General features: G+C 38.2%; 1 protein-coding gene across 1 annotated transcript in view; it reads right to left on the minus strand.

The window, feature by feature from the left end:
• Positions 1-27,442, minus strand: part of LOC150085636 (attractin-like protein 1) — a 585,126-nt gene that overhangs the window by 459,200 nt on the left and 98,484 nt on the right. Inside the window, exon 5 of the mRNA XM_090374629.1 lies at positions 9,425-9,587. Within this exon, the coding sequence (XP_090230755.1) occupies positions 9,425-9,587 (163 nt within the window). The remainder of the gene's footprint in view (positions 1-9,424; positions 9,588-27,442) is intronic.

A 27,442-nucleotide genomic window follows, 5' to 3' on the forward strand; every position in this document is an offset into this window, starting at 1 on the left:
TAGTACCGCAGAGTTGATACGTTGCTCTGGGGTTACTGTTTCCCATATGCAGTACTTTACATTTGTCAATGTTAAACTTCATTTGACACCTCTCAGCCCATCTGTTCAACCTTTCCAGATCCTGTTGCAGCAGCATAGCGTCAGTGGTGTCCTTAACAACCCTGCGAACCTTTGTATCATCTGCAAACTTGGACATTAAACTTGATATCCCGTCATCAATATCATTCATAAACACAGAAAACAACAACGGACCCAACACTGAACCCTGAGGAACTCCACTAATAACATTACTCTACGTTGAGCAGTGTCCATTGATTATCACTCTCTGTCTTCTGCCACTCAACCATCCCCTTATCCATAGCAGCAATTTGCCTCCAATGCCACACTGCTCCAATTTGTGCAGCAGTCTTCCATGTGCAACAGTATCAAAAGCCTTTCTAAGATCCAAATATATAATATCAAAGTTATTGCCTGCATCCAGTTCTTTTATGACTACATCATAGTATCCAATCAAATTGGTCAGGCAAGACCTGCCCTTAACAAAACCATGCTGCGTCTGAGCTATAACTGAATTCTTGTCTAGATGATCCTGCAAGTGCTTCTTTAACCAGTGCCTCCATTAATTTACCTGGAACAGAAGTTAAACTAACAGGTCTATAATTACTTGTGTCAGCCTTTGATCCTCCTTTGTGAATTGGGGTTACATTTGCACATCTCCAGTCTATGGGTACCTCCTCTGAGTCCAAAGAAGCTCTCATAATTATGGCTAGGGGTTTGCTTACCTCCTTTGCTGCCTCCTTTAATATAACTGGATAGATCCCATCCACCCCAGGTGCCTTTTTTATGTTTATCCTCAACAATCTCTCCTCCACTTTCCCTGTTTCCCTGTATATCCCTGTTGAAAGCTTGGCAGATGACATGAAAACACAAACTTCACATAAATTAAAATTTTAAATACATATGAATTTAAAATAAGAATTCTGAATTGTATTAAATTTTAAAATTTATAACCAACATTTTTCAATATGTGTTGATTAACTTTTTTAACCTTGTGCAATGAATTTTTTTAGATTGTAGATTGCGGCACATTTTGAAGGAAAAAAGTAAATCGCATCACAAATTAAGTTGGCCACCCCTATTCTAGACCTTATCATCACCTGTGAAGAGAGAGAGAGAGAGAGAGAGAGAGAGAGAGAGAGGTAGCACTAGTTAAAAGCAAAGAAATGGGTTATAATTTCAGAAAAATGAAATTACAATCCCTTAAGGTTCTACACGACCTCTATTAACTGGGTTGATATCACACAGAAGTGAATACAATTGAATTAGGGTATACCTTTAAAACATTAATCACAGAAGTCTTGAATGCTTACATACCATTAAAAAATACTCCATGAGGAAGATCCCAATTTGGATGAATAAGGAAGTCGTCATTTTACTTGAGCAGAAAAAGACGGCATGGAAAAGTTACAGAGCAATAAAAAGTACAGCTAAAACTGATCTGTGATAGTGCCACAGAAAAGGTTAGGCTGGCATAGGCAGCCTAAAACTTTTTGTGAACTTTTAAATAAGCCTTGATAAAACAAATATGGAAAAAATTATTACCTTGAATGATGAAGAAAATATGAACCACCCGTCTCTCGTTAAAGTAGTTCAAGCAAGTACAGACGAGAACGGTGAGGGTTATGGAGTTTTTGATTCCCCAAATAGTGTAGGAGGTAATATAATTACTGTTTGTAGTAGAGAGGACCATAGGATTTCTTTTATAGATGATTTAAACTTGGGAGGATCATTAAATGCCTTTGAGGTGTATGTGTCATTGGCTAAGATAAGAAAGGCTTTGGGAGAAATAATGTCTAAAGAGTCAAGTAAAATAACAAAACCAGCGTCCAATAGAATTTTTGGTCTCTGGGCTGACTTGGAGGCGGCGACAACAGCTTTGGTCGTGGACAATGAGAGCCTCAAGGTACTAGGATAGGGATCTGGAGGAGAGTGCGTGTCAGATAAATCAAATTTTAGATTGCCAGATTGAACTTCATAAGAAGTCTTATGCAGAGATAGTGCAGCAGGATCTCAAGTTAATTGATCCTGTGGACATCAGGAATAAATCAAGATCCAAAGAGGGGACTGACAGTGCTAGTAGGGATCAGTTCCTAGAGGTGTGCCTAATCCTCAGAATCTGGTTATTCTCAGGCCCACTAAGGATTCTTCCTTGAGTTCGAGTCAGGACAAAGCAGAAAGTGACTGACGTCATTAGGCGTGACCACAAGGAGATGAAAGTAAAAGGTATATCACGTTTGAAAATAACTTTTGAGGTTATTTGCAAACAGGAACTCTTCCATTGTTTGCAGGTAGAAGGTGGGGCCCATTAAGTTATGGGTTTTCCAGCCTCGGCAAGAATTATGCATTCCCATGAAAAACTTCCAAAAAGTGCAATAGTTGTTTTAAATAATGATCTGGTGGTTACCAACATTACAGGTCTGTGTACGGTCACTGTGACCTGTTTAATGATCTCCACACCTTTCATAAGTTTTTATATTGCATCTGTTTACTGTCCGCCAACTGAGGACATACAATTGAGTCTCTAATCGGATTCATGTACTTTTGAACTGTCCATTGTACTCTCAACCTACAGTGGATTTAATGTCTGGACTTCACAAAAAAAGACAAATGATTAATGTGGAAACAGAATATTTACGTGAATTGTTATTATGTTCATTTTTGTCAATTGTTATTGTGTTGATTTATGTTAATCAATGGTGATTTAGGTCAATTGCTATTGACAAGATGTCAGCAGGTTTGGAAGTTCTAGTGGAAAGACTAGATAGTGCTGTTAATTGAATGTGGAGGTGGGCTTTCTATGAAGAGTATTTCTGTAGTTAAACAGTCTATTGTATGTAAACTAATCATATATTGTTTTCCGGATTCTCAGGAATTCTGAGACTGAGCACATTTAAAACAAGTGTTGTATATATCTGTTTATATAATAAATACTGCTTCTTGATGGACTGAGGATAATTTGTGGAATTTTCTCCACTAGTGATTCGCTTTTCATTTTGTTCAATTATTCGCTCGCTCCAAGTTCAGGAAGCGACACAGGCACCCACTGGTATTGCACTACCTCCGGTGTGCAAAGAACATTGGATTCTTTCTTTAATTAAATTAGATTAATTTATCAAACGATTAAATGGTTTATATGTCTCCTTTTATATTAAAATTAATTCTTTTTACTGTGATACTTGCTGTTAATTGCTTTTCTCATAGTTTACCTTACAAATAAAATAAAATCTTTAAAAGGTGTCATTTCTATTACTGCATTGTTTGACAAGGTTTTTGTTTTTATTATTTTTTTTATTATTTTATTAATTTAAATTAATAATTTATTTATTTATTTTTGATATAATTATTTATTATTATTCTTAAATAAATAGTATGTGCCAAAAACAAAAAAAAAAGGTGAAATGTTGACACTTGAGTTACTACAAACCTCATTATTACAAAACATGACAATTTACAATTTAATCCCTTGAACTTTGTATTAATGAGATTTGACTGTAAAAGCCAATTTCACAGGAAACAGTGTTCGTTGAAAAATGAAGTTCTATTCCCCCTTCGTTTGAATACATATGAATCTGTGGAATATATGCTTTCAATCCAGCTGCCACATGTGACAGGTTCACAAACCAAACATTTCTTCCTTATTTCCACTACACGTAGTCATGTACCATTGCAAATTCCATTTTTTATATCTAAGTTTCTTAAAATCATAACAATTGTATTTACCTTTAATAGTAATTTATGCGGAGGTAAACCTGAAGGCTCAAGAGAATAAAGTGTTTCGGGTGTTACAGAGTTGTATTCTTCAGCATTACAACTATCTGGCATACTTTGGTCTGAAGGATACTATTTTCAATTCTCCTGGAATAATTTTGGATAAAATTTTTTCATTCAGCGGTTTAACAGTATTATTTGTTGCAGCTAAAATTGCACATTGAAACTTTTCTTCCAAAGGAGTTTCGATACTTCCAAAAATGTCATGAATTAAATTTTCTGAACTGCGAATATTTTCAGGAATCTCTATTTGATCATTTATCTTTTACCACTTTATCATCACAAACATCTAAAACGACTTTCAAAATTCAATTTCCGTTACATGTACTGAATGCAAACTTAATGTATAATTTTCTCATGTTATTCAGAAAATGTTTGAAAGCCTCACTTTTTCCATCTTGAAACAATTTTTTCAAACTATTGGGAAAGTTGTCAAAAACAGCTTTGTAAATTAACAAATGTTTATTATCACAACACTTTCTAAATTTGGTTTCTTTTACAAAAAATAATACACATTGATTACAAACATCTGAAAGTGACCCCCAAATAATGTTCTGCTGGTTCAATGTTCTTATTTCTTGCAGCTAAAAGGAACTTTTTCTCGTTAAATGGCATTAAAGTATTTTGTGGTGCTTCTGTTATTCTTGCTTTCCAATTACTTGCTCTCAATTGAGCACTTTCTCTTCTTTTAGGAGTATTTTCATGAAAAATATTTTGGCATGGTTCTACATTTTCAATAGGTTGTAATATAATTTGACCATTCATATTATCAGTTGGTGTAAAAAGAGATGGGACAACAACATCATTTACCTTAATAATTTAGGGGCAGAAGGCTCGTTGCTAGGACTTTTTTTTGCTTTTTTTTTATCTTTTATGATTAGATTGTGATTTTTTGGAAATCTTATTTTCAAATTTATCAATAATTGCTTTGTTTTCATCATTATCGTTAAATGCAGCATCTAAGGCTTCACATTCTTTTTTTCTGGATTCCTTCATTCTAACGATTTTTTCCTTTTTTATCAACGATTGGAGTTTCAGTAGAGCTATCAACAATTTGTGATAATTTTTTTTGCTCTTTTCATATATCTTTCCTTCCTTAATTGTGAAGCCTTTAACTTATTATTTTCATATTTTTAATAATTGCTTTTTCTTCAATATCAAGATTTTTAAGTTCTGCTTCATACTCTTCAAGGTCTTTTCATCTCAGCCTTTCTGATATGATCTTTCTCTTTTCTATTACTGCCATTATTAACAACATTGCTAATGCCTTGAGACATGAGAATTCTAAAATTAAAAATTAAAAGCACTATTATAAAATAATTTTTTACATATAGAAAAATTTCAAGATTGTAAAAAATTAAGAGTTCGTAAAAGTTAATGTATCGATCCTTCTTATTGCACTGTCTATATATATATAAATGCGTCTTTGAGACAAACCTGTCGATCACTTTGTTGTAGTATGAAGCAATAGCAGTTAGCATGATACATGCCTTGCAGACAGCAAAAAGTGTGCACGTGAAAAAGCAGTATTTTCCAAAATATTCTTTTATATATAGATTATATTCATTTTTTTAAAATTTTTCTTATTTTATATATTTTTTTATTTTATATATTTTTTCTTATTATTTTATTTACTTTTATTATTATTATTATTATTTTTTGGCTGGTGCAGCATAAGCCATAGGTTTCCTTGAACCATGTGGCCATTGCTAATACTCGAAAGTCAGCAATATTGAAAGAAGTATTTGTCATGGTAAAAGGTATACATAGTTTGTCTGTGACTATTGTATTTGGGGCAATCAATGAGTAAAGTTTGGACAGGAAGCTGGGTGTAACAGTTTGTGTACTGTGGTGGATCAGTGCCTGCAAGCAGATAAAGATGTGTTAGGTTTGTGTGATTTATTTGTCGTCCGGCTAATACAACATATTCATGTCTGTTCTTGCATATACTGGATTTCCATGGTTTGAGATATTTTTTTATATGGAGTAGCTTGTTACCAACTTGACTTTGCCAGATGTGTTTCCTTGTTAAAGACATCACTTCTTGATAATTAACTTGTAATCTGAGATTGATATACTAAAGGACTGGTCTATAGCAATTTTGGCAGCTAAGTCAGCACATTCATTTCCAGCAATTTAAATGTGAACAGGAATCTAACAAAAAACAACAACTTGTTTGTTCTTATTTAACTTGATCATGGTATTCCAAATCTTTATGAGTAAGGGATTATCATTATTTATATTCTGCTGTATAGCTTGGATAGCACTATTGAGTCTGTATAAATGTGAAATTTAAGGTTATGTGGATAACACAGAGTTCTGCAGTATAGCTGCTACATTCAACAGGGAGTTTCTTGGTTATGGTAATGTTGGGAAATAATTCTGCTGCACCAACGAGAATCAGTTTTAGATCCATCCATATAGATTGGCATGTATCATGCATGCTAGATTCTCAATGCAGCACAAATTTGCAGTATGTTCTGTTGGGATAATAAGGTGTTTTCCCCACACTGTGAATAAAAGGTTGCACAGTGGTATATATGTCCAGGGTGGGACTGTACAAAAGGTAGTAGGCTGTATCTTACTAAGGTCAAGTTGCCAGTCGGCCTGCAGTGAATGAAAATGTATCCTGGTTGAGAGGTTTATAGAACGATAAACTCTGTAAAGGTTTCCCATTTAAGGGAGAAAATTCTATTCCAAATGGGGTTGTTTGGTTGCCCTTTTGAGTTTTGCTGCAGCATAAGGTCTGTGTAAATGCAAGGAGGTTTCATGTGCTTCAGCATATAAGCTCTGAACTGGCAATGCATAGTATGCCCCTAGCACAAGACAAAGAACTGTAGTGTACAGGATCAAGACAACATAAAGCACTTGCTCCAGCAGAGCTGTAGATTATGGCGCTCTGCTGTTGTGCCAGACAGTACTCTTAAGATGTTTAGCTTTTTAAGAAAAGTAATCTGGGGAGTTTTTATATGCTCAAAGAAGGCAAGTTTTTGGTCAAAAACCACACCAAGAAAGCGGACACTAGGAACCACTGGAGTGATCTGATTTTCTAGGTTAAGTTCTGTGCTGGAGGTAGGCGAAGAAGTGTATCGCAACAGTCTTTTGTGATCCTTTGATGGCACCTTGTAACTGTTTTTCCATTGTTTGCATATTAAACAAATGGCAGTAGATAGTGAAGTCATTGGTATACAGAGTTACGGACACTGTTTGTATTAAGTCCTCTGTTATTGATTTCATTATTATGTTAAATAGGGAGGCACTTAGGACTGAATCTTGTGGGATCCATTCTTCCAGAATAAAATTTGAAGATAACCGGTTATGGACTCTTAACTTGAAACGAGTGGTGATGTAGGAGATCTCTGATAAACTCTGGCAGGTGTCCACCTAGTCCCAGATCATATAGGTTTTGCATTATACCATATCTCCAAGCTATGTCAAAGGCTTTTTCAATGTCAAAGAGAACCTGACAAGAGTGTTATTTTTGTACAAAGGCATCACAGATATTTTATTCTGCCCTGATCAAGAGTGGATCTGTCTTCAAGAAAACTTCAAGAGTGGATCGACCTTCATGAAAACTGGATTGCACTGGGTTAAGAAGGTTATTTTGAACCAGAAACCAGGTTAGGTGGACATCGATCATATTTTCCATGACCTTGCTCATACAGCTGGTAAGTGCAATAGGTTGGTAATGTAGCAGATTTGTAGGATCTTTTCCTGGTTTTGGAAATGACGAAACATAGACACGATGCCATTTGTCCAGGAAGGCATTTTCTTTGAATATTCTGTTGTAGAGAAGCAAGTGTCTTAAGGGCTGATTCAGTAAGTTGAGCTATCATGATATAATGTATTCCATCTGGTCCTGCAGCACTGAGTTTGGTGGTGGCTAGAGAACGGTGCAATTTTGACATTGTGAAGGGGGATTGTATGCAACACTAGATGCTGATTTAAAGTGGATGAAATGTTTCTCAGCTTGTTTTCTGTATATCTGAAAAGGAGGTGGTAAGATGTTGTACCTGAAATTTCCATAAATGATTTGCCCAACATATTAGCAATCTCCTCTGGTTTTGTAACGTCACAACTGTTAACAGTTAGCATGGAAGGTTGATACATGGATGTTTTGAGTACATACAATGTATTTTGGCTCATATTATTCACACTTTTATATTTCTTGTAATTGTGGAGCAAAACACCTCTATGCTTCCCTTTTCTTTTTTCTGGTCTGCCTAAACATGTTTTGCTTGAGCCAGTTTAAAGTGAATGAAATTTGCAGTTGTTGTGAACTTCCTGAAGATGTTTCATGCTCTGTTCTTCTCTATTTTAAGACGTGCTGCAGTCATTATTCCACCATAATTTTAAGCATGCTGATATTTTTTGTGGATTGTTTTGGATCACTTGGTCCACTGCCTGTAATATTTGTGACCAAGTTTATGGATGTTTGGTGGACCTGCTTTTCTTCCAGCACTGTTAGCTGCTTGTATATATATCCCATTTTGCATTGAAAAAAATTCCATTTGGCAGCTTGGTTAGAAAAGTGGAGAATACTTGTATCAATATGGCATATCGCTGGGTAATGCTCACCATCCAGTGGATTGCTATGAATAATCCATCAGAATAAAGGATATATGGTTGCTGAACAAAAAGAGACCTTAATAGCTGAAGTAGATCCTGTAAATAGACCTGAAGTAGATCCTGTAAATAGACCTGAAGTAGATCCTGTAAATAGATGCGTATAAGTGTGCATACCATTATTAAGGGTTATTAGATTGTGCTGGTCAAGTAATTCTTTGATAATTTGTCCACATTTGTCCAGGTTTTGATTTCCCCATAGTGGATGGTGATCATTGAGGTCCCCTAGGATGAAGTAGGGTTGAGGAAGTTGTACCACTAATTCTTCTAGGTCGACATAGCTTATAATTTGATTGGGGGGGGGACGTATTGTGAGACGATAGTTAAATCAAAGTTAACTCATGCTGCAACAGCCTCAAAGTTTTTTTTCAGTGGGATTGATTTTGAGGGTATCTGAGAGTTGATTATGAACTCTACACCTCATGTGCCAGATTGTTCAGGTTGTGCATCACAATTTTCTGTTTGAAGCATTTTATATCATTTCTGCTAATAGATAATTTTCACTGAAATTTTTATTATCAGATCAAATACACCCCCAAGGAAGTTTTTTCAATAATAATATCTTTTTCATAAAAACAATTCATTACGGAGTTAGGACATACCATTTATATTTTGTGTGCAAAATAAAGTGATCACAATTTTTCTTTTGTCACCAATTTTTGGCAGTTTCCACAGAGTGTCAATAGATAATATTCCTCAAAATTTAGTTATCTGATACAAATATATATCCAAGAAGGCATATTACACAACAATATGCTTAAAAAAAAAACAGCCTGTTATGAATAGCATGTTTCCTCCCCACCACCACCACCACCTTTTACATGTAACATAAGACAAGTATAAAATGTGACATAAGACAAGGGATTTAATAACCCTTCAGAGCTTAAAATTTAAAAGGGAAGATGGATATACAAATAAATAAACTACAAACAAATATCCATATATATTTACAGTACAAAAAAATGCATACCTAATTAAATCCTGAAAGACTTTATGATGAAAATTTTCACCTCCCAAGACCCACATATCATTATTCAAAACTACAGCTTGATGTAAAGCTCTGCCCTGGACTTTTAATTTTACATTTTCCTTTTCCCACCAACCGTCATCTATATGATAACTGCAATCAAATCCTTAAGAAAAATAAATTCTTAAATTAAAAATAAAAATACATATGGTAAATTAGTGATCAACAGAATAAACAAATAATAGTAACAATTCATTATTTGTATATTTAGTAAATTAACAAGAATAAAATCAACAATCTCTTCAAAAAAAGTGGCAGCTTTTTGATGCCCAAGTTAAAACCAATAATTTTTATTTTCTATGTTGTTATTATTTGTTTCTTTTTTTAGGAGCATTAGCAACTAAGGCCATATTGCTCCGGTGGTCATTCCCTGACCTTTCCGCATCCTCCGTATTTGGTGGTCACAGGCTTGAACCCCGGCCTAATCAAGAAGCATACGCACTGCTGCTCCTGCCCACCTGGCTACAGAAGTGCCTTCTTTTCTATGTACCATATTGCTACATGCAATTTCCAGCACTCTGCCTAATTATATACATATAATTTAAGCTATGTGTGGCACAGAGAGAGAGAGAGAGAGAGAGAGAGAGAGAGAGAGAGAGAATAAAAAAATAAATAATTATTGGATTAATATTTAAGATTTGGAATGCTTTAAAAAAAATCTTACTAAAAGAACAAAATTCCATCCCTCTAAAGTTAAGCTTAATAATATGGACAGACAGAGAGATAACTTGAAATATAAACATTTATACTACATCTGTGATTAAGAGAATAAACAAATAATAATAATAATGCATTACATACATTTAATAAATTAACAAAAATTTAGTAAATTAATAACAAAAGATGGACATGCTGAAGCCAAAAGTCATATTACGCATTTGTGAACAACGTACAAGTTAGTGCAAACGCATCATATTAGTACGCAGCTAAACTCTGAATTAGCAAAAATATGCAAAGGCGGGCATCGTTTAAGTTACATCTCATATTGTGAATACCGTCACAACAAGTTGCCATGATATTGCACTACTTCGAATAAGTAATGCTTCACCAAATGAGAAGATTGTTGTTACTTATTCTTAGCAGATATCACCACCCAGACAGCACAGTTTCAGGGCTATTTGGCCCTTCTTTGGTGGGTGGGTAGGTACCCTGGTGATGCAATGATGACAAAACAGTTATGAAGTATAACTCCACAATATGAGAGATGCTTGATGGTGTATAATATAAATTAAGACTGAAATACATTAAGGGCTTTAGCCTCAGGCTGCAAGAGATTTAGACAATGTACAAGTTAGTGCAAACTCATATTAGTACGCAGCTAAACTCTGAATTAGCAAAAATATGCAAAGGCAGCATCATTTAAGTTATATTTCATATTGTGAATACTTTCACAATGAGTTGCCGTGATATTGCACTACTTCGAATAAGTAACGTTTCACCAAAGGAGAAGACTGTTGTACTTATTCTCAGTAGATACCACCACCCAGATGGCACCGTTTCAGGGCTATTTGGCCCTTCTTTTGAAATGGTGCTGTCTGGGTGGTGGTACCCACTGAGAATAACTAAGAACAGTCTTCTCTTTTGGTGAAACATTACTTATTCAAAATAGTGCAATATCATGGCAACTCATGAAGGTATTCACAATATGAAATATAACTTAAACAATGCCGCCTTTGCATATTTTTGCTAATTCAGAGTTTAGCTGCGTACTAATATGATGCGTTTGCACTAACTTGTACATTGTCTAAATCTCTCGCAGCCTGAGGCTAATGTCCTTAACATATTTCAGCATCTGTGAACATTCATAAAACAGAGACTTCATACACACAAAAGGAAGGTTATAATTGTCATCACTTAAAGTATACAGAGTCAAGTGCTTCTTATGCATCAAATTTAACAATTATCTCTTCGATATGGGACTATAATCTTAAGTTCATGTTGTTTGTAGATAAAGGCTTAAATGAAAGCCACTAACCTAAAGAAAGAAAGAAAATAAAGCTTATATTTCAAAAGAAACATAAAATTCACATAATGAGTATAATAACAAATACTGTGACAAATTTGTAACAAAACTTGATATTTTAAAGAAAATAAAATTATTATTAATCCATTACCCATACGTATCCCACTTTAGGAACAAAGCAAATTTTACTATTTTGTTATTATTTATTTTATTTATTTTTTGTTTGTGGAATTCCAGTTAATTTTATTTGAAGTCAATTACATACTTGATATTTTTTTGTTGCAGACATTTGAGAGGTTAAAGTGAATTTAAAAGAACAAACAAGCACTACACACAAATTGGTGAACAACTTCAAGAAATCATGCAATATGTTTGAAATGGCAGTTATGCTTATTACTCTTCTCTCGGGGGGGGGGCATAAAAATCAGTCAAAAATTTAAGAAATGCATTCATTGATGAGGAAACAGTGTTGTTGTTGTTGTTTGGTTTTTAGGAGCATTAGCAACTAAGGCCATATTGCTCCGGGATATGCAGTGGTCATTCCCTGACCTTTCCGCATTTGGTAGTGACGGGCTCGAACCCCGGTCTAATCAAGAAACGTGTGCTACGCACTTCTGCTCCTTCCCACCTGGCTACGGAGGCACCTATGGAAACAGTGAAGAAAAACTAGGAAAAATGTGTTGTCAATCTTCACTTTGTATTGCCACGACATCTTGTTATTACACTGCTTTGGTTAAAAATACAACTCATCAAAATCAAGGAATGGTTGAATACGAATTTTATAAATATATGAATATAGGATGAATATAGGTTATATTAACATATAAATCTAGAGTTATTGTTAACATGTGAATATTAATAACCCTAGATTTTTGCAATGGGTTTCGAAGTAATAGTTTATGTAACTCTTATTTTTATTACTGATGTATAACAAGAAGGGCGATCAGAAAAGCTGTTCAAATTACAGAGGAATATGCATCCTGAACCCACTGTTAAAGATTCTTGGAAAATGGATCGGGACCCATTTAGAAGCATAAATCGAGGTGTCAGAAGAGCAAAATCGTTTTTCAGCCGGGAGGTCAGGTATAGACCATATCTCAACAGTACCACAGATCCTAAAAAAATGTTAATCGAAAGGAAAAGAAATCTTTATGATTTTCATTGACCTTGAAAAGGCAAGTGACAGCGTTCCAAGAAAACTCTTATGGGAAGCACTGAAAGAGGCAAATATTGGTGGACAATTGATTAACATTATTAAGACAATTTACAGGAATAATAGAGGCAGAAGTAAAGTGGTACCAGCTTTGTTATCCTGAATTCCTCACTTCAAAAGGCTTATTACAAGGCTGTTACATGTCACCAACACTTTTCAAAATTTATATCAACATCTGCCTAAGATCCTGGTCAAAAAAATGCAATAAAATGGGATTGCTGATCAATAAGAACATCTATATTCACAATTTACTTTTTGCAGATGATCAGGTGATGATAGTACAAGACTTAGAAGATGCAGACTACACATGTCATAAATTGTTTGAGGAATATAAACAATGGGGTCTAAAAATCCATTTTAGCCAACTGAAATATTGTCTTCGGGATCGGGACGCATTCTAAATACTGAAGGTTTTAAAATCAAACAAGTTGATAAATTCAAATATTTGGGATCAATCTTACAAAGTGATGGATCATCCCAAGAGATCAATAAAAGAATTGCAGATGGCAGACAGAAAGGCTATCGGCATGTTAAATTCTGTTCTATGGAGCAGAATATTCTAAATAAAACAAATAAACTTATATTTCACATGATTTTAGAAAGTCTTTTATTGTATGGAACAGAAACTTGGATGTTGAACAGGCGAGGGGAAAACAAATTGCTCTCCACAGAAATGGATTTTTGGAGAGGTCAGCAAGAACTTCTAGAAGAGCCAGAAAACGGAATGAAGACATAAAAAAAATATTATTGATACTATCAAAGAAAAGCATAAGATATGGAATGGACATAAAACAGATGCAAGAAACCAGATATCGAAAGGCTATCATGGAATGGATACTTCCAGGAAGAAGGAGAAGAGGAAGATCTAGGAGGACATGGAGGGATAGAGTATGGGAGTGTATGACAGCCTGAGGTTTAACTGACCAAGACATTCTGAACTGCACTTTATGGCAGGAAAAATTCCTATCAAAAAATATCTCATAGGCTGAGGAAACCCATTGTAAATGGAAACACTCCTCTTGAAGAAGATGTATAGCAATATATAGGTTTGTATGAATTAGAGCTGTTGATTAATCGTGTTAACTAATATGATTAACATGTTCGTTTTAACAATGATTAAAATTTTTAATCATAAGATTAAAATTAATCCGAAGTTCAGTGTATCTGAAATATAGCAGAGAATCATCAAATGCTTTTTCTGAGAAGTGGAAATTGTAAGGAATAGAAGAAGGGTTAATTTCAATCGGATTAATCTTGGTTTTGATATTTTTATAATCAAAGCAATAATGCCCGCTAAATTAAACTTTGTACTGCAGCAAATAAAGATTACCAATGAATGTTCTTTTAAGAGGCACTACTGTTTTGGTCAAGCATTTTAGTCGTTAAGCATATATATAATAAATAATCATTAAATAATTCATCTGAACAATGATATAAAGTACTTCAGTTGTGTGGGGGATGTATCTTTTAGTTGAACTTTTCAATTCACTGAACTGTCAAAATTTAGTTTTCACTACTGTTATTGCCTGTAATAATGCCAAAGCCTTCAGGCATCAAAATGGCCCTGCCACCACAAGTTGTCAGAATCTTATATATCCATGGCGTTGGGTGAGACATTTCCATAAGCACCGTTGTGTATGCTTTTACCGACAGAGGATCAGCAGCTGTAACTCAGAGCACATTGTATAAAGTGATCATTCTTGTTATTGCATTTTTAATTTTTATATATTTTGTACCATCATGAACAAAAAGGCCAGGAACCAATGGGGATTTACTATGCTAATCAGAGGAGGTATCAAGAAATACATTCTCCAATGTCTCTATTTCATACATCTTTAAGCAGCAACCAAATATGGTCCCTACCTCTTTATGCAGCAACTATATATGGTCCTCTGCCCCTAAAACATATTTCAACAAGTTCCTCAGCCCGGAATGCTGGTTCCTGAAATGGCTCAACCAGTGGGGCGCCTCCGTAGCCAGGTGGGAAGGAGCAGCAATTCCGCATCCACCAAATACGGAGGATGCGGAAAGGTCAGGGAATGACCACTGCATATTCCCGGAGCAATATGGCCTTAGTTGCTAATGCTCCAAATAACCAACCAACCAGTGGACTGGAAACCAGTACAATATTTCTAGGTCCCAACTCATCAATCTTGAAATTGCCACATGGAAACAACAGGTTGTGGCAGCTAACCTTCTCACAGTGGCTAGACTAATCACAGGATGCCTCAAACATCCTGATATCACAGACCTGATTAAAACTCCCCAAATTGTGGGAAAAAACAAAGTAGACCCTAGGTTCCCATTCAGAAACAGTTTCAACAACCTCAAAGGCCTGAGATGCATGTTTCCAGAAAACACTATTGATTTGATTAACAATCCGGCCATCAATCTTGATGAATTCTGATAACAGAATGCATACAGATGCCAAAAACTAATGGAAACATATACAAGCTTAATCGTTATGACTTTCAAGAACACCAGCAGAAGGAAAACAACAGGATAAATATAAAATAAACAGTTAATAATCCTGCTCCCTTGGAATCTATTATATCAAAACATACCTGGCAGTGTATGTTGAGATAGACAAGTAGGAAGAAATACCATGGACAACAATCAGTGAACTCCCTCAAGCAAAGAAACCCTTTATATTACTATACATATATTTTATATTATTGTACAGCACATTTGTGATAAAATTAATATCTTTCTTAATTTGGATACTTCAGTATCCCACAAATTGGAATTTCAAGTCTGTGGTATCTTTGTCTGGTGTGTTGTCTATCTTCAGCACTCGGTAATCAATGTAGTTTTTTTGGTCAGATCTAGGTCACCAACGGTGTTGAAAGTTGCCTATCGTGAGGCAGGAATATTGTAGTGTAACCTGTAGCTCAGAAGAATAGTAGGGCTTAAATTGTAATAAATAAATATATTGAAAGGTTTAATTACCTTTTGGACATATATCTGTTGTATTCTTTAATTAGTTAATGTATTAATTTGAGTTTTACAAATAGATTAAATAGGCTTAGCAGCATTCATTAGCATTTTTTTTTAATTTAGTTAGTGACTTTATAAGTTACAATTCTCTACTCTTACCACTATCATATTGGTCTTTTGATTGGAACATCGTAGCGTAATCAATAGATAAAAGAATAGTAGGGTTTTAATTGTAATAAATAAGTATTTTGAAGGTTTTAAACACTGTTTGGGAATATATCTTTTGTATTTAAACACTGTTTGGGCATATATCTTTTGTATTTAAACACTGTTTGGGCATATATCTTTTGTATTTAGCTAACAATATAACTAATTTAGCATTGTGATCATTACTGTATAGCATAACTTGATAACGTATATCTCGAATTTCATGGCTAAAGTATAATGTAAAACTATATAGTGGAATACATATTACTGAATTAGCTTAGTATAGTATTATATAGTCAAGCATAGCATAGTAAATTAATCAATTAAATTTATTAACCTTATTAATTTTTATTGTTAATAAATTAAATCGTATTTAAATGTAAATCATGCCCCAGCTTAATCATCAATTAATTTATTTGCTGAATTAACATTGATAATAAGAATTGTTAGATGGGAGGTTTTAACTAGAGCAGCAAAGCAACATGTGCAAAGTAGCGGGAGTGCTGTGGCTTGGAGGAGAACCAAAGGGGCGATCCTCCAATGCATCGCAGCCTAAAGAAATGTGCAATTTATGAAATGTTTTGCAGATCATTCTGGGATGGGACATGATGTTACCAAGGGATCTTTGTGTGTGCTAGATGTAAGCAACATGAAGTTAGGTGCCAACCGTTGTTATGGGCCTTTAATGAGAGCTTGAAGGACAGGGTAAATGCCCTTGAAGGATTTAAATTTGGGGCCCATCAAGCTCTCAGCTGCCTACATGAATGCAAGAGCTTGCACTTGATCATCACGCAACACAGCGGCAACCTTCAGGGCAGAATGTGCTGGTCCCACAGAATCTAGTTATTGTCGGTGACTCTATTGTCAGGGAGACGAATCTATATTGTGCAAAAAGGATAGGTGGAATAGGACCAGGGGCAAAAGCTGATGACGTTGTAGAGCAATATCTTTTAAGGGCATAAAGAGAGATACTGTTGTACACGTTGGCTTGTTTGTTATTGTTATTTGGTTTTTAGGAGCATTAGCAACTAAGGCCATATTGCTCCGGGGATATGCGGTGGTCATTCCCTGACCTTTCCGCATCCTCCGTATTTGGTGGTGACGGGCTCGAACCCCGGTCTAAATCAAGAAGCGTATGCTACGCACTGCTGCTCCTTCCCACCTGGCTACGGAGGCGCCGCCTGTACACGTTGGCACTAATGACATTAAGAGTCGGAGATCTGCGGACTTACTTAACAAGTACAAATCAATATTGAAAAAAAGTTGCGAGTTAGGGTCAAATTTGAAAGCGTCTGCAATTTTGCCCAGACACGATAGGAGGGAGTATATGATGAGAGCCTTGTCAATCAATTTGGCAGTGGAAAGACTGAGCAAGACTCATGGGGTAGAATTTTTCTCAGTGTGGTCTGTGCTTGATAACAGGAGAGTGTTTCTGCAGGGATGGGACACACTTAAATAGAAATGGTGCAAGGATATTTGCTGATGCTATTGAGGCAGTGTTAGGTAGACCACAAAACTGCTAGCTTGGGGGGGATTCACAGACTAATAGATTAATGGTAGCCACAGGCAGAGGTGAAAGTGAATCTTGCAAATGCAATGTTGAGTCAGTGTTGTGTGACATAAGCACTGGGAAAGGAAAAATTAGAGTAGGTGTGGGTTATAGGCCTAATAAATCTGATGAGTATAATGAGCAATTGTGCAGAGAAATAGAGTGGACCAGTAAATCAAAATTATAATTGGGGATTTTAACTTTCCAGATATTAACTGAAACTTGTGGTTTGATCACTCACACACGAGCAAGACTTTTGTGGATTTATTGTATGACTGTTTTCCACAGCAGCATGTTCGAGAGGCAACTAGAGGAAGTAGTACTCTAGATCTGATTTTCAGCAGTGATTCTTCATGAGTTAAGAATCTGCAGATAAAGGAATGTGGGATTTACTTAAAGATATAACAACCACCAGGGGTAAAGGGAAGGGCTTTTGCTTTCGTAAAGGTGATTACAGTGTCGTTTCAGAGAGTTTTTAAATTCTATACAGTGGGATCAACTGATGATGCTACCAACGGTGAATTCTACATGGGAAGCCTTCAGAGACTTAAACTTGGAGAGTACAAGGCTTTTCATACCTACTAAGAAATACTGTCCAAAGTTTAGACCTGAATGGATGTCAGCAGAATTAATGGGACTCATGGCAGAGAAGAGAAATGCATGGCAATGCATATAAATTATCAGGCGACACAGAAGCCTATGGCAGATAAGTTAGTCTGTAATCAAGTCACAAAGGAGGTTAGGCAGGTGAAGGGAGGTTACGAGAAATCTTTGGCAAAGGATGCAAAGATGTCTTTACTTATGTAAACTCTACAAGGAAAGGGACGAATCAGATTGGTCCACTTGATACTGATGGTTTGACTGTTGATGATCATGCTCAGGTACCTGATAAACTGAATGAGTACTTTGCACCTACATTCACACATGAGGAGAGGAATGCCAGAAGTCCATCAAACTCTAACAGGGAGCTAAGTGATTTTGTAATAACTGAGAGCAAAGTGGAGGAGAAATTGTTGAAGTTAAACATAAGGAAGTCACCTGGGATGGATCGGATCTATCCAGTTATATTAAAGGAGGCAGCAAAGAGAGCAAGCAAATCCTTAGCCATATTTATGAAAGCTTCCATGGATTCAGGGGAGGTCCCATTGACTGGAGGTGTGCAAATGTGTCTCCAATTCACAAAGGGGTATCTAAGGATGACACGAGTAATTACAGAGCACCTAGTTTAACTTCTGTTCCGGGAAAATAATGGGGTCACTGGTTAGAGATACATTACAGGATCATCTAGACAAGACTGCAGTAATAATTCAGATGCAGCATGGGTTTGTTAATGGAAAGTCTTGTCTGAAAAATCTGATTGGATACTATGATGTGGTGACAAAAGAACTAAATGCAAAAATTAATTCTGATATCATATACTTGGATTTCAAGAAAACTTGTGACGCTGTTCTGCATGGAAAACTACTGTACAAATTGGAGCAGTATGGCATTAAGGGCAAGTTGTGACAATGGATAAAAGGATAGTTGAGTGGGAGAGAGTGGTTATCAATGGACACTGCTCTTCGTGGACTAATGTTATTAGTTGAGTCCCCCAGGTTTGTTGTTGGGCCCATTGTTGTTTTCGGTATTTATCAATGATATCGATGAAGGTATATCGGGGTTAATTTCCAAGTTTTCAGATGATACAAAGGTTGGCAGATTTGTTAATGAAAGTAATGATAGTATGATACTGCAACAGGATCTGTAAAAGTTGAGCAGATGGGCTGAGAGGTGGCAAATGAAGTTTAACATTGACATATGTAAAGTACTACATATGGGTAGCAGTAACCCCAGAGTAACATATCAACTAGGTGGTAGTACACTCAAGGTAGTGGAGAACGAAAAGGACCTGGGGGTAATTGTGCAGTCAGATATGAAATTTTCTGAGCAATGCAAAAAGGCTGAAAGAGTAGCTCATGGTGTCTTCTCAATGATATACAGGAATTTTGCTATCATGGATAAGGGGGTGCTTGTCCCCTTGTATAAGGCAATGTTCAGGCCACACCTTGAGTACAGTATACAGGTCTGGAGGCTTCATTTTAGGAAAGATGTCAAGCTGCTGGAATGAGTACAGAAAAGGGCAACATGGTGAGTGGAACAAAGGATTGGTGTTAGCAAGAAAGGCTTAAGTTCTGCAAATTGAAGCTTTTGGAGACTAGGCACCTGCAAGGTGATCTAATTGCGGTGTGATTTTTGTGATTTTAGTTTTATTGGCGCAAAAATGACTAAGATTATACTGCGCCAAGTATCAATTAAAAGATCATCAAATATAAATTCTGGTAACCTTTAAAAAGGTTACCTCGTCAAATTGTTATTTCTATATATAGAGCAGTATAAGTTTAAAAGTAAATGATCCAATTTATATATGTTTGTATATATTAATAGCTTGTAAAAACTTAAAAACTGCTGACACGTGGTCGTTGTCTGATAAAATCTGACTGAGTGTATATGGCTCAGTCGGATGAGTAAAAGCGGTAAAATATACATTGCGAATATCGGTAAAATTAACGTAATCTATTAAAATATGCTTTACAGTTAAAATGGTGTCGCAAGACTCGCACATAGGAGGGTCGTCCGCCCTCAGCAGAAAACAATGTGTCAGATGAGTGTGTCCTATGCGGAGTCGGGCAAGAACAACTTCCTCGCTCCGATTCCTGCGCAGACCGGACTGCCATGTTTCAATTACAGGCTTTATTTGATATAATTTATTTGTTCTCTCTCTATGCCATAGTTCTTGCCATTGGGAATATATATTTTCTCGTATTATTTGCCTGTAGTCTGTATAGGGGACTGACAGGCAACGAATATTAGTGGGAGCTGCTGATTTGGCTGCAGTGTCGGCCAAATCATTTCCCTTTATCCCAATGTGGCTAGGAATCCAGCAGAAGCGAATTTCAAACTTGTATTCATGAAGAGAATGTATCTTCTGCTGAACCCGAGAGAGAACTGGATGAGAGTTGTGTCTCAGAGATAATAAAGCCTGTAATACACTCAAGGAATCAGAATATATTATTGACCTTTGGCACTGAAAAGTTCGAATGTGATCCAAGGCTAACTCTATAGCATGCAGCTCTGCAGTGTATATGCTGGATTCAGGAAGAACCTGCTGAGATATTATAGTGTCCGGGAACACAACAGCAGATCCAACGAACGATTCAGACTTCGAGCCGTCTGTGTAGACGGGCAGGAAGTCGGAGTTCTCAGCTCGATGTGCAGAAAAGAGCTGCTGGTAGACAGATGATGAGGTCTCAGACTTTACCCATTTTTTAAGGGAAAGGTCGCACGATGGAGTATGAGCATGCCATGGTGGAAGAGTTTCTTTTGGTGTTTGTGCAACCTTGTCTACCATGATGTTAAACTCTCTGAGTAGCTCTTGGACATGAATACCAAAAGGTCGGTTGGCAGTCTGACGGGTATTATATAAGTTTTCCCAACGTGGCTCAAAAACGGATGTCCACGTAGGATGGTCTGCCAGGGATTTCAACTTTAGAGCATAGTTTAAAGACAACTGCTTACGTCGAAGCGATAACGGTGGTTCGTTTGCTTCGACGTATAAACTCTGGACAGGAGATTTTCGAAATGCTCCAGTAGCGATACGAATAGCCTGATGGTGGACAGGGTCCAGCCATCGAAGGACACTATCTCTGGCTGAGGAATATACCTGGGACCCGTAGTCTAATTTTGATCGTACAAGTGCACGATAAAGACGTAGTAGGGTGAACCTGTCTGCTCCCCAATGCGTGGAGGAGAGAGAGAGCGAAGAATATTTAGTACCCTTGTGCAATTTGTACGAAGCTGACGAATATGTTCAAGAAAGGTCAACTTTTTATCAAACACAAGTCCCAAGAATTTTGTGTGTGACACCACTGGAATAGCATTTTGTCCGAGCCTTAATTCAGGTTCAGGATGAAGATTACGCTTGCGACAAAAGTGTACGCAAATGGTCTTCTCCGGCGAGAACCTGAAGCCATTAGCAAGTGCCCAGACATTCAGATTATCAATGGCTTTCTGCAGTTGTCTTTCGATAACCCTCATGTTGCACGACTGGCAAAAAATGCTAAAGTCATCAACATAGAGGGCACTGTTTACAGTTGGAGGAAGTTGTCATGTGATGGAATTTATTTTGATGGCAAAAAGCGTGACACTTAATATTGATCCTTGTGGTACTCCCTCCTCTTGGCTAAGGGAGCGAGAGAGTGAGGATCCTACACGAACTTGGAACGATCGATTGGCTAAAAAGTTTTGAATAAAAAAGGGCAGATGCCCTCTTAAGCCTAGGCTATGTAAATCTTTTAAAATGCCAAATCTCCAAGTTGTGTTGTACGCTTTCTCCATGTCAAAGAACACCGACACCAAGTGTTCGCGTTTTAGGAAAGCATCCCGGATGGATGCTTCCAGTCTAATAAGATGGTCCAAAGTGGACCAGTTCCTTCGGAAGCCGCACTGGATTTTGGAGAGAAGGTCGTTTGATTCTAAGTACCATATTAAACGGGAATTAACCATTCTCTCCAGGATTTTGCACAGACAGCTAATCAGAGCAATAGGACGATAATTGGTGGTGACTTTTGGATCCTTTCCTGGCTTAGGGAAGGCAAGAACAATTGCCTTTCGCCAGGAGTCCGGAAACTGCCCTTCAGTAAAGATTCTGTTATACAGAAGGAGTAGACAATCCATTGATTTTGGTGAAAGATGTTTAATCATTTCATAATGGATGCCATCTGGTCCAACGGCACTTGCTTTGGAAAGAGCAAGGGCTCTTTTGAGTTCCTGAATAGTGAAATCCCCGTTGTAGGGATAAATGCTCTTACATTTAAAGTTAAGTGCCTGTTTTTCAATTTTGTATTTCAGGACCAGGAACTCTGGGGAATACGAAGATGTTGCAGAGATGTTAGAGAATGTTTCCCCAAGAGCATTGGCTATTGCAGTTTGATCTGCAATAGCGCATCCATTATAATCTAGGATTGAAGAAGGGTGGGATGTATATTTCCCCTTCATTTTCCGGATTTTATCCCAGACTACCTTAGAGTTGGTAGACTGGTTAATAGATGATGTAAAACGGATCCACGATTCCTTTTGACTCTGACAACGGATGTAGCGTGCTTTGGCTCGTGCACGTTTGAGGGCTATAAGGTTGTTCGTGGTAGGATATCGACGAAATATCCCCCACGCTTTGTTTTGAGCCTTTTTTGCTGCTGTGCATTGTGAATTCCACCAAGGTTTGGGAAATGGTGGAAACCGGGCAGATGTTTTTGGAACAGCATTCGCAGCTGCTTGGACAATATTTTCTGTGATGTACTTAACTGCATCATTGATAGGCTCTTGACTGACCGTGCTAAGATCAAAAATTGCCTGATGTTGAAAGGCAGTCCAGTCATCCTGATCAATCTTTCACCGTGGTAACCTGAAGGGAAGACATGGTCTCCCACTGTGTAACGAGGTTATCACAGGGAAGTGATCACTTCCGTATGGATTCTCCTCCACTTCCCAGGTGAGTGAAGGGAGTAGAGAAGGGGAGCAGATAGAGAGATCAATGGCAGAAAAAGTACGGGTAGGCATGTGGAAGAAGGTGTTTGTTCCAGTATTTAGAAGGGAAAGGTCATTGTCATTGAGCATACGCTCTGTGACTCGTCCCCTTCCGTTGATGTTAGCACTACCCCACAGGGTGTTATGTCCGTTAAAATCCCCGAGAAGTAAGAAAGGGGGAGGCAGCTGCGTTAGAAGATCATCAAGGTCTGCCTGGGTGATGTCAGTCCCAGGTGGCAAATAAATGGAGCACACAGTTATTAAAAATCCCACTGAAAGGCGAATTGCAACAGCCTCTATGCTGGTTGTAATTAGCAAGGGCTGCAGTGAGGTCTGGTTACCCACAAGGATAGCCACTCCCCCATGTACAGAGCCATCCGCAATTCTATCCTTTCGAAAAAGTGTGATGTTGTGCATGGTGGGATCTTCATTTGCCTTTAGATATGTCTCCTGCAAGCAAAAGCAAACTGGCTCGTGCTTTTGCAGGAGGGTCTTGATGTCATCAATATTTCGCCGGAATCCACGACAATTCCATTGTAGGAATTTAGCCATTATTTTGGCTTGGTGGGTCCATCAGGCTGCTTCCGAGGTGCTGAGGGCTTACTTTTATCAGTCTTGGATTTATCTTTTTTGGGGAAGAATGGACGCTGTCCCGTGTCCATTTCCACCTCCGCAAAGAGTTCCAAGACTGAATCTTCGGGTACCTCCTTCTGCTCAACATCCATCTTTTCTTGGGTAATAGTAGGGACTTCCCCTTTCTTATTCTTTTCTTTCATAATTACCTTTGTTACTTGTGGAGCATTAGGAGGTACCGATATAGGAGTGGCAGCTGATTGGTCCTTTTGTGCAGGTTTTTGAGAACTTAAGAGATACCGCGCGATAGGAGTGAAAGACTCTTTTGGAGGAATGGTCGTGTCCGTCTGAGTTCCGACGGAACATCTCCCTGCTACCTTCTGGGCGTAGGTAGGTCTGTTGATGTTCAGGGGTTTCACCGATTTCCTTGCCTCCTGGTATGATATGTTAAGCTCTGCCTTCAGCCGTTGAATCTCTTTTTCTTCTTTCCACCTCTGGCATGCTCGTGAGTAGGCCGGATGTTCGCCTTCACAGTTAATACAGGTGGGTTTTGCGGCTGAACATGCTGTTGTTTCGTGGTCCTTTGCACCACATCGAGTGCATGCAAGGACTCCACGGCAGGCCATTTGAGAATGTCCATACTTCTGGCATTTAAAACACCGTAAAGGGTTCGGAATGTATGGACGCACTGAACAGTTGATATATCCAGCTTTAATCTCATCAGGAGGTTTGGGAGAGTTAAAAGTCAGGATAACACTCCTGGTTTTAACAATTTTCCCATCCCTTCGCGCAGTGATTCTCTTGACGGCAGTAACTCCCTGTGGTTTTAGTTCGGAGCAGATTTCCTCCTCGGTGACGTCGAGAAGGTCCCACTCCGAAATGACACCTCTCGATGAATTTAGTGTTCTGTGTGGTGTCACTGTTATGGGTATTCCTCCGATTGATGTTACTCGGAGTAGATGTTCAGACTGCCTGTCATTTTTTGTTTCAATCAAGAGGTCTCCAGAACGGAGCCTCTTAACTGATTTGGGAGAACCTGCTAACCCGTCTAACCCTTTCTGAATAAAAAAGGGCGACATTTTGCCAATCGGTTTTTCAGTGGTGGAATGCATAATGAGAAATCTTGGGACAGGCCCTGATGATGATGTTTCAGTTCGCTGCCTCTTTGTCGCAATAATATTATCTGCCTCTCCGTCTATGTTTTCAGATAGGGACCGGGTTGGGGCCCCTGAAGAAATAAGTTTGTTTGTTTGTTTATTTGGTTTTTAGGAGCATTAGCAACTAAGGCCATATTGCTCCGGGATATGCGGTGGTCATTCCCTGACCTTTCCGAATCTTCCGTATTTGGTGGTGACAGGCTTGAACCTCGGTCTAATCAAGAAGCGTGTGCTATGCACTGCTGCTCCTTCCCACCTGGCTACGGAGGCGGCAGAAATAAGTTTATCAGGATTCATTGAGGTTTTTATATTGTTCAGTGCCCGGGCTCCCCACCCACCACAGAGCCCAAAGGGACGCCCACTACCCGGCATGCAATAAATGCGCTCGGGAGTGGGATGCCAGGGCTACCCAGACACTATACTCGCACCGCCGCCAGCCTGAATCCTGTCCCTCGGACCATGAGGGTAGGGGCGTGGCATTGACACGGTTGACCCTCGCAGGCGAACCTACTAGCCGATTGATCCTAGCCAGGCCTTCCAGGACCACCCGTCTTGTCGAAGCAGGGGCCAAAGTGGTGTATTGAAGCTGGGATCAACCACCAGGATCCCCCTTTCCGAATTTCCACGGGTCGCAGCGCACGGCAAACACGCCGGATTCCATTGATGTAAGCCCGGAACCTAGGCTGTGGGCGTTGGATCCCAGTGATGCTAGTCTGGAAGTCCAGCAGCGTCACTGGGAGGTCCCCTCACCACGTACAGGTGCCCACGTCGAGGGGTCTAATTGCGGTGTATAAGGCCTTGAATGGATTATGCAAGGTCAATGATAATGGGATTCTTCACTTGCTCAGATTACTCACCTGAGGAGGCATAAATTCAAATTGAGGAAAGACAATTGTAGAATAGATGTTCAGGAATTCACCTTTAGCCAGAGGTGGTTGATAGTTGGAACAAACTTCCATCTGTTCTAGTGGAGGCCAGCAACTTAAATATGTTCAAGGCAGAACTAGACAAACATTTGGAGTGAATGGATGGGTGAAATGGGTAGGGGTTTTATTTTATTTTGCTGATGCATAAGCTTGCTTTCTTGAATCATATGCCTCTACTAATGCTAAATAAAAACTGTAAATACTCTAACTTTGGGTTAAGCATACATGTTACTCCATGTAACCCTGGCGCCTCCGTAGCCAGGTGGGAAGGAGCAGCAGTGCTTAGCACACGCTTCTTGATTAGACCAGAGTTCGAGCCCGTCACCACCAAATACAGAGGATGCGGAAAGGTCAGGGAATGACCACCGCATATCCCGGAGCAATATGGCCTTAGTTGCTAATGCTCCTAAAAACCAAAAAATAACAATAATGTAACCCTGGACACATTTCTTTGCATTAACCTTTGAATGCAAATATCACCCTCATCCCCAGCTTACTGCTGTCCAGAAGGTGGCTCTTGAGCAGAGAAATAAACAGATGATGATGATTATTATTATTACTTTTGTTGTTATTTAATTATTTTTCCCCAAAGGGGAAATCACTCTGTGATGGGTACTGGGTACCAAGTGCACAGGGTTGTTGTTATTACTGCTGTTACTGTTGGTTGAGGAATTCTCTGACTGTCCTTCAGGCATTCAGGACTGTTACTTTCTGGAATTCCTTGTATATGTTCTGTGGGAGACCTATTGCTGATTGGCTCTTGTGTAGGGTCTTGGGCACCATACTAGTGGTTGAGAGGATGATCAAGATGGTCGGTACCTATTGCATGTCACATCTCCTTGATCTTCTGTTTTAGGTCTGTGTACTTCCTAAACTATTACTAGTGGGTTTTCTGGAAGTTTCCAGTGTTGGGTACTGCTATGTCAGTCAGATAGGTAGCCTTTTCCTTCTTGTTAACAAGATTTATGTCCATTCTGTTGTGCATTATTACAGCATGTTCCCAGTACAGCATGTGGGTTTGCACTTGTAATATGGTGCACTTTCTTTGATCAACTAGTATTTCCTCGCTAGCTTCAGGTGACCTGCTCTGCTAGGTGCTTATGTGAACTACTTGTACCGGTAGTTATGGACGTTATCTATTCCTGTGGTTCGCCAGTTGTGGGACTTCTTGATTGACTTTCACATTCAGGACTTCTTTGCAAATCTCCAATTCTCTCATCTCTTATACATCCTTGGTTTTCTTCTGTTCTAGATCTATCCAGGGGAATCAGCTATTATGTCTTACTTCACTGCTCCACATGCTGCTCTAGAACTCCATGAACATCTTCTGCTTCTTATGCCTATTCCCCTGTTGCTATTGGATCAATTGGCCTATCCTGACTCAATTCTTCTATCTTCTGCTGAAGTCTTTTTTTTTCCCAAGCTAGCAGTTCCTTATTTCTTCATTTCTTTTGCTGCTGGTCTCGCATTTCTTTTCCATTAACCCTAGTGGCTACTATGGCAGCACAGTACAAGGCTGTGTGGATGGCCTCCAGTGCTGAACCATCGTTGTTGAGGTAATGTGGTATTATTTACCAATTGAGGTGGTCTGTGACTTGCCACAGGATTCTATTGGGTCAATGCTTCAGTATCGCCTGGGTCATTTCCTCGAATTCCGTTAGGGCCTTCTTCCAATCATCTTCCTTTCTAGATATAATGACCGCGTCTCTTTCCACTTCAGCTGCTCTGGGTTGTATTTATTCTTGCTCTTCCTCCTCTGGTTCCATGTTATCCATTTCTTTGTTCTATGTAGTTGGTCACTCACATCCTGCTCGATTTTACCAAGATTGCAGGAGCTATTAGGTTCTTCATGACAGTGATCCTTCACTGGTCTG

The sequence above is a fragment of the Mastigoproctus giganteus genome, chromosome 5, assembly GCF_048544385.1.
Source record: "Mastigoproctus giganteus isolate SK-2022 chromosome 5, ASM4854438v1, whole genome shotgun sequence".
NCBI classification, from domain to species: Eukaryota; Metazoa; Arthropoda; class Arachnida; order Uropygi; family Thelyphonidae; genus Mastigoproctus; species Mastigoproctus giganteus.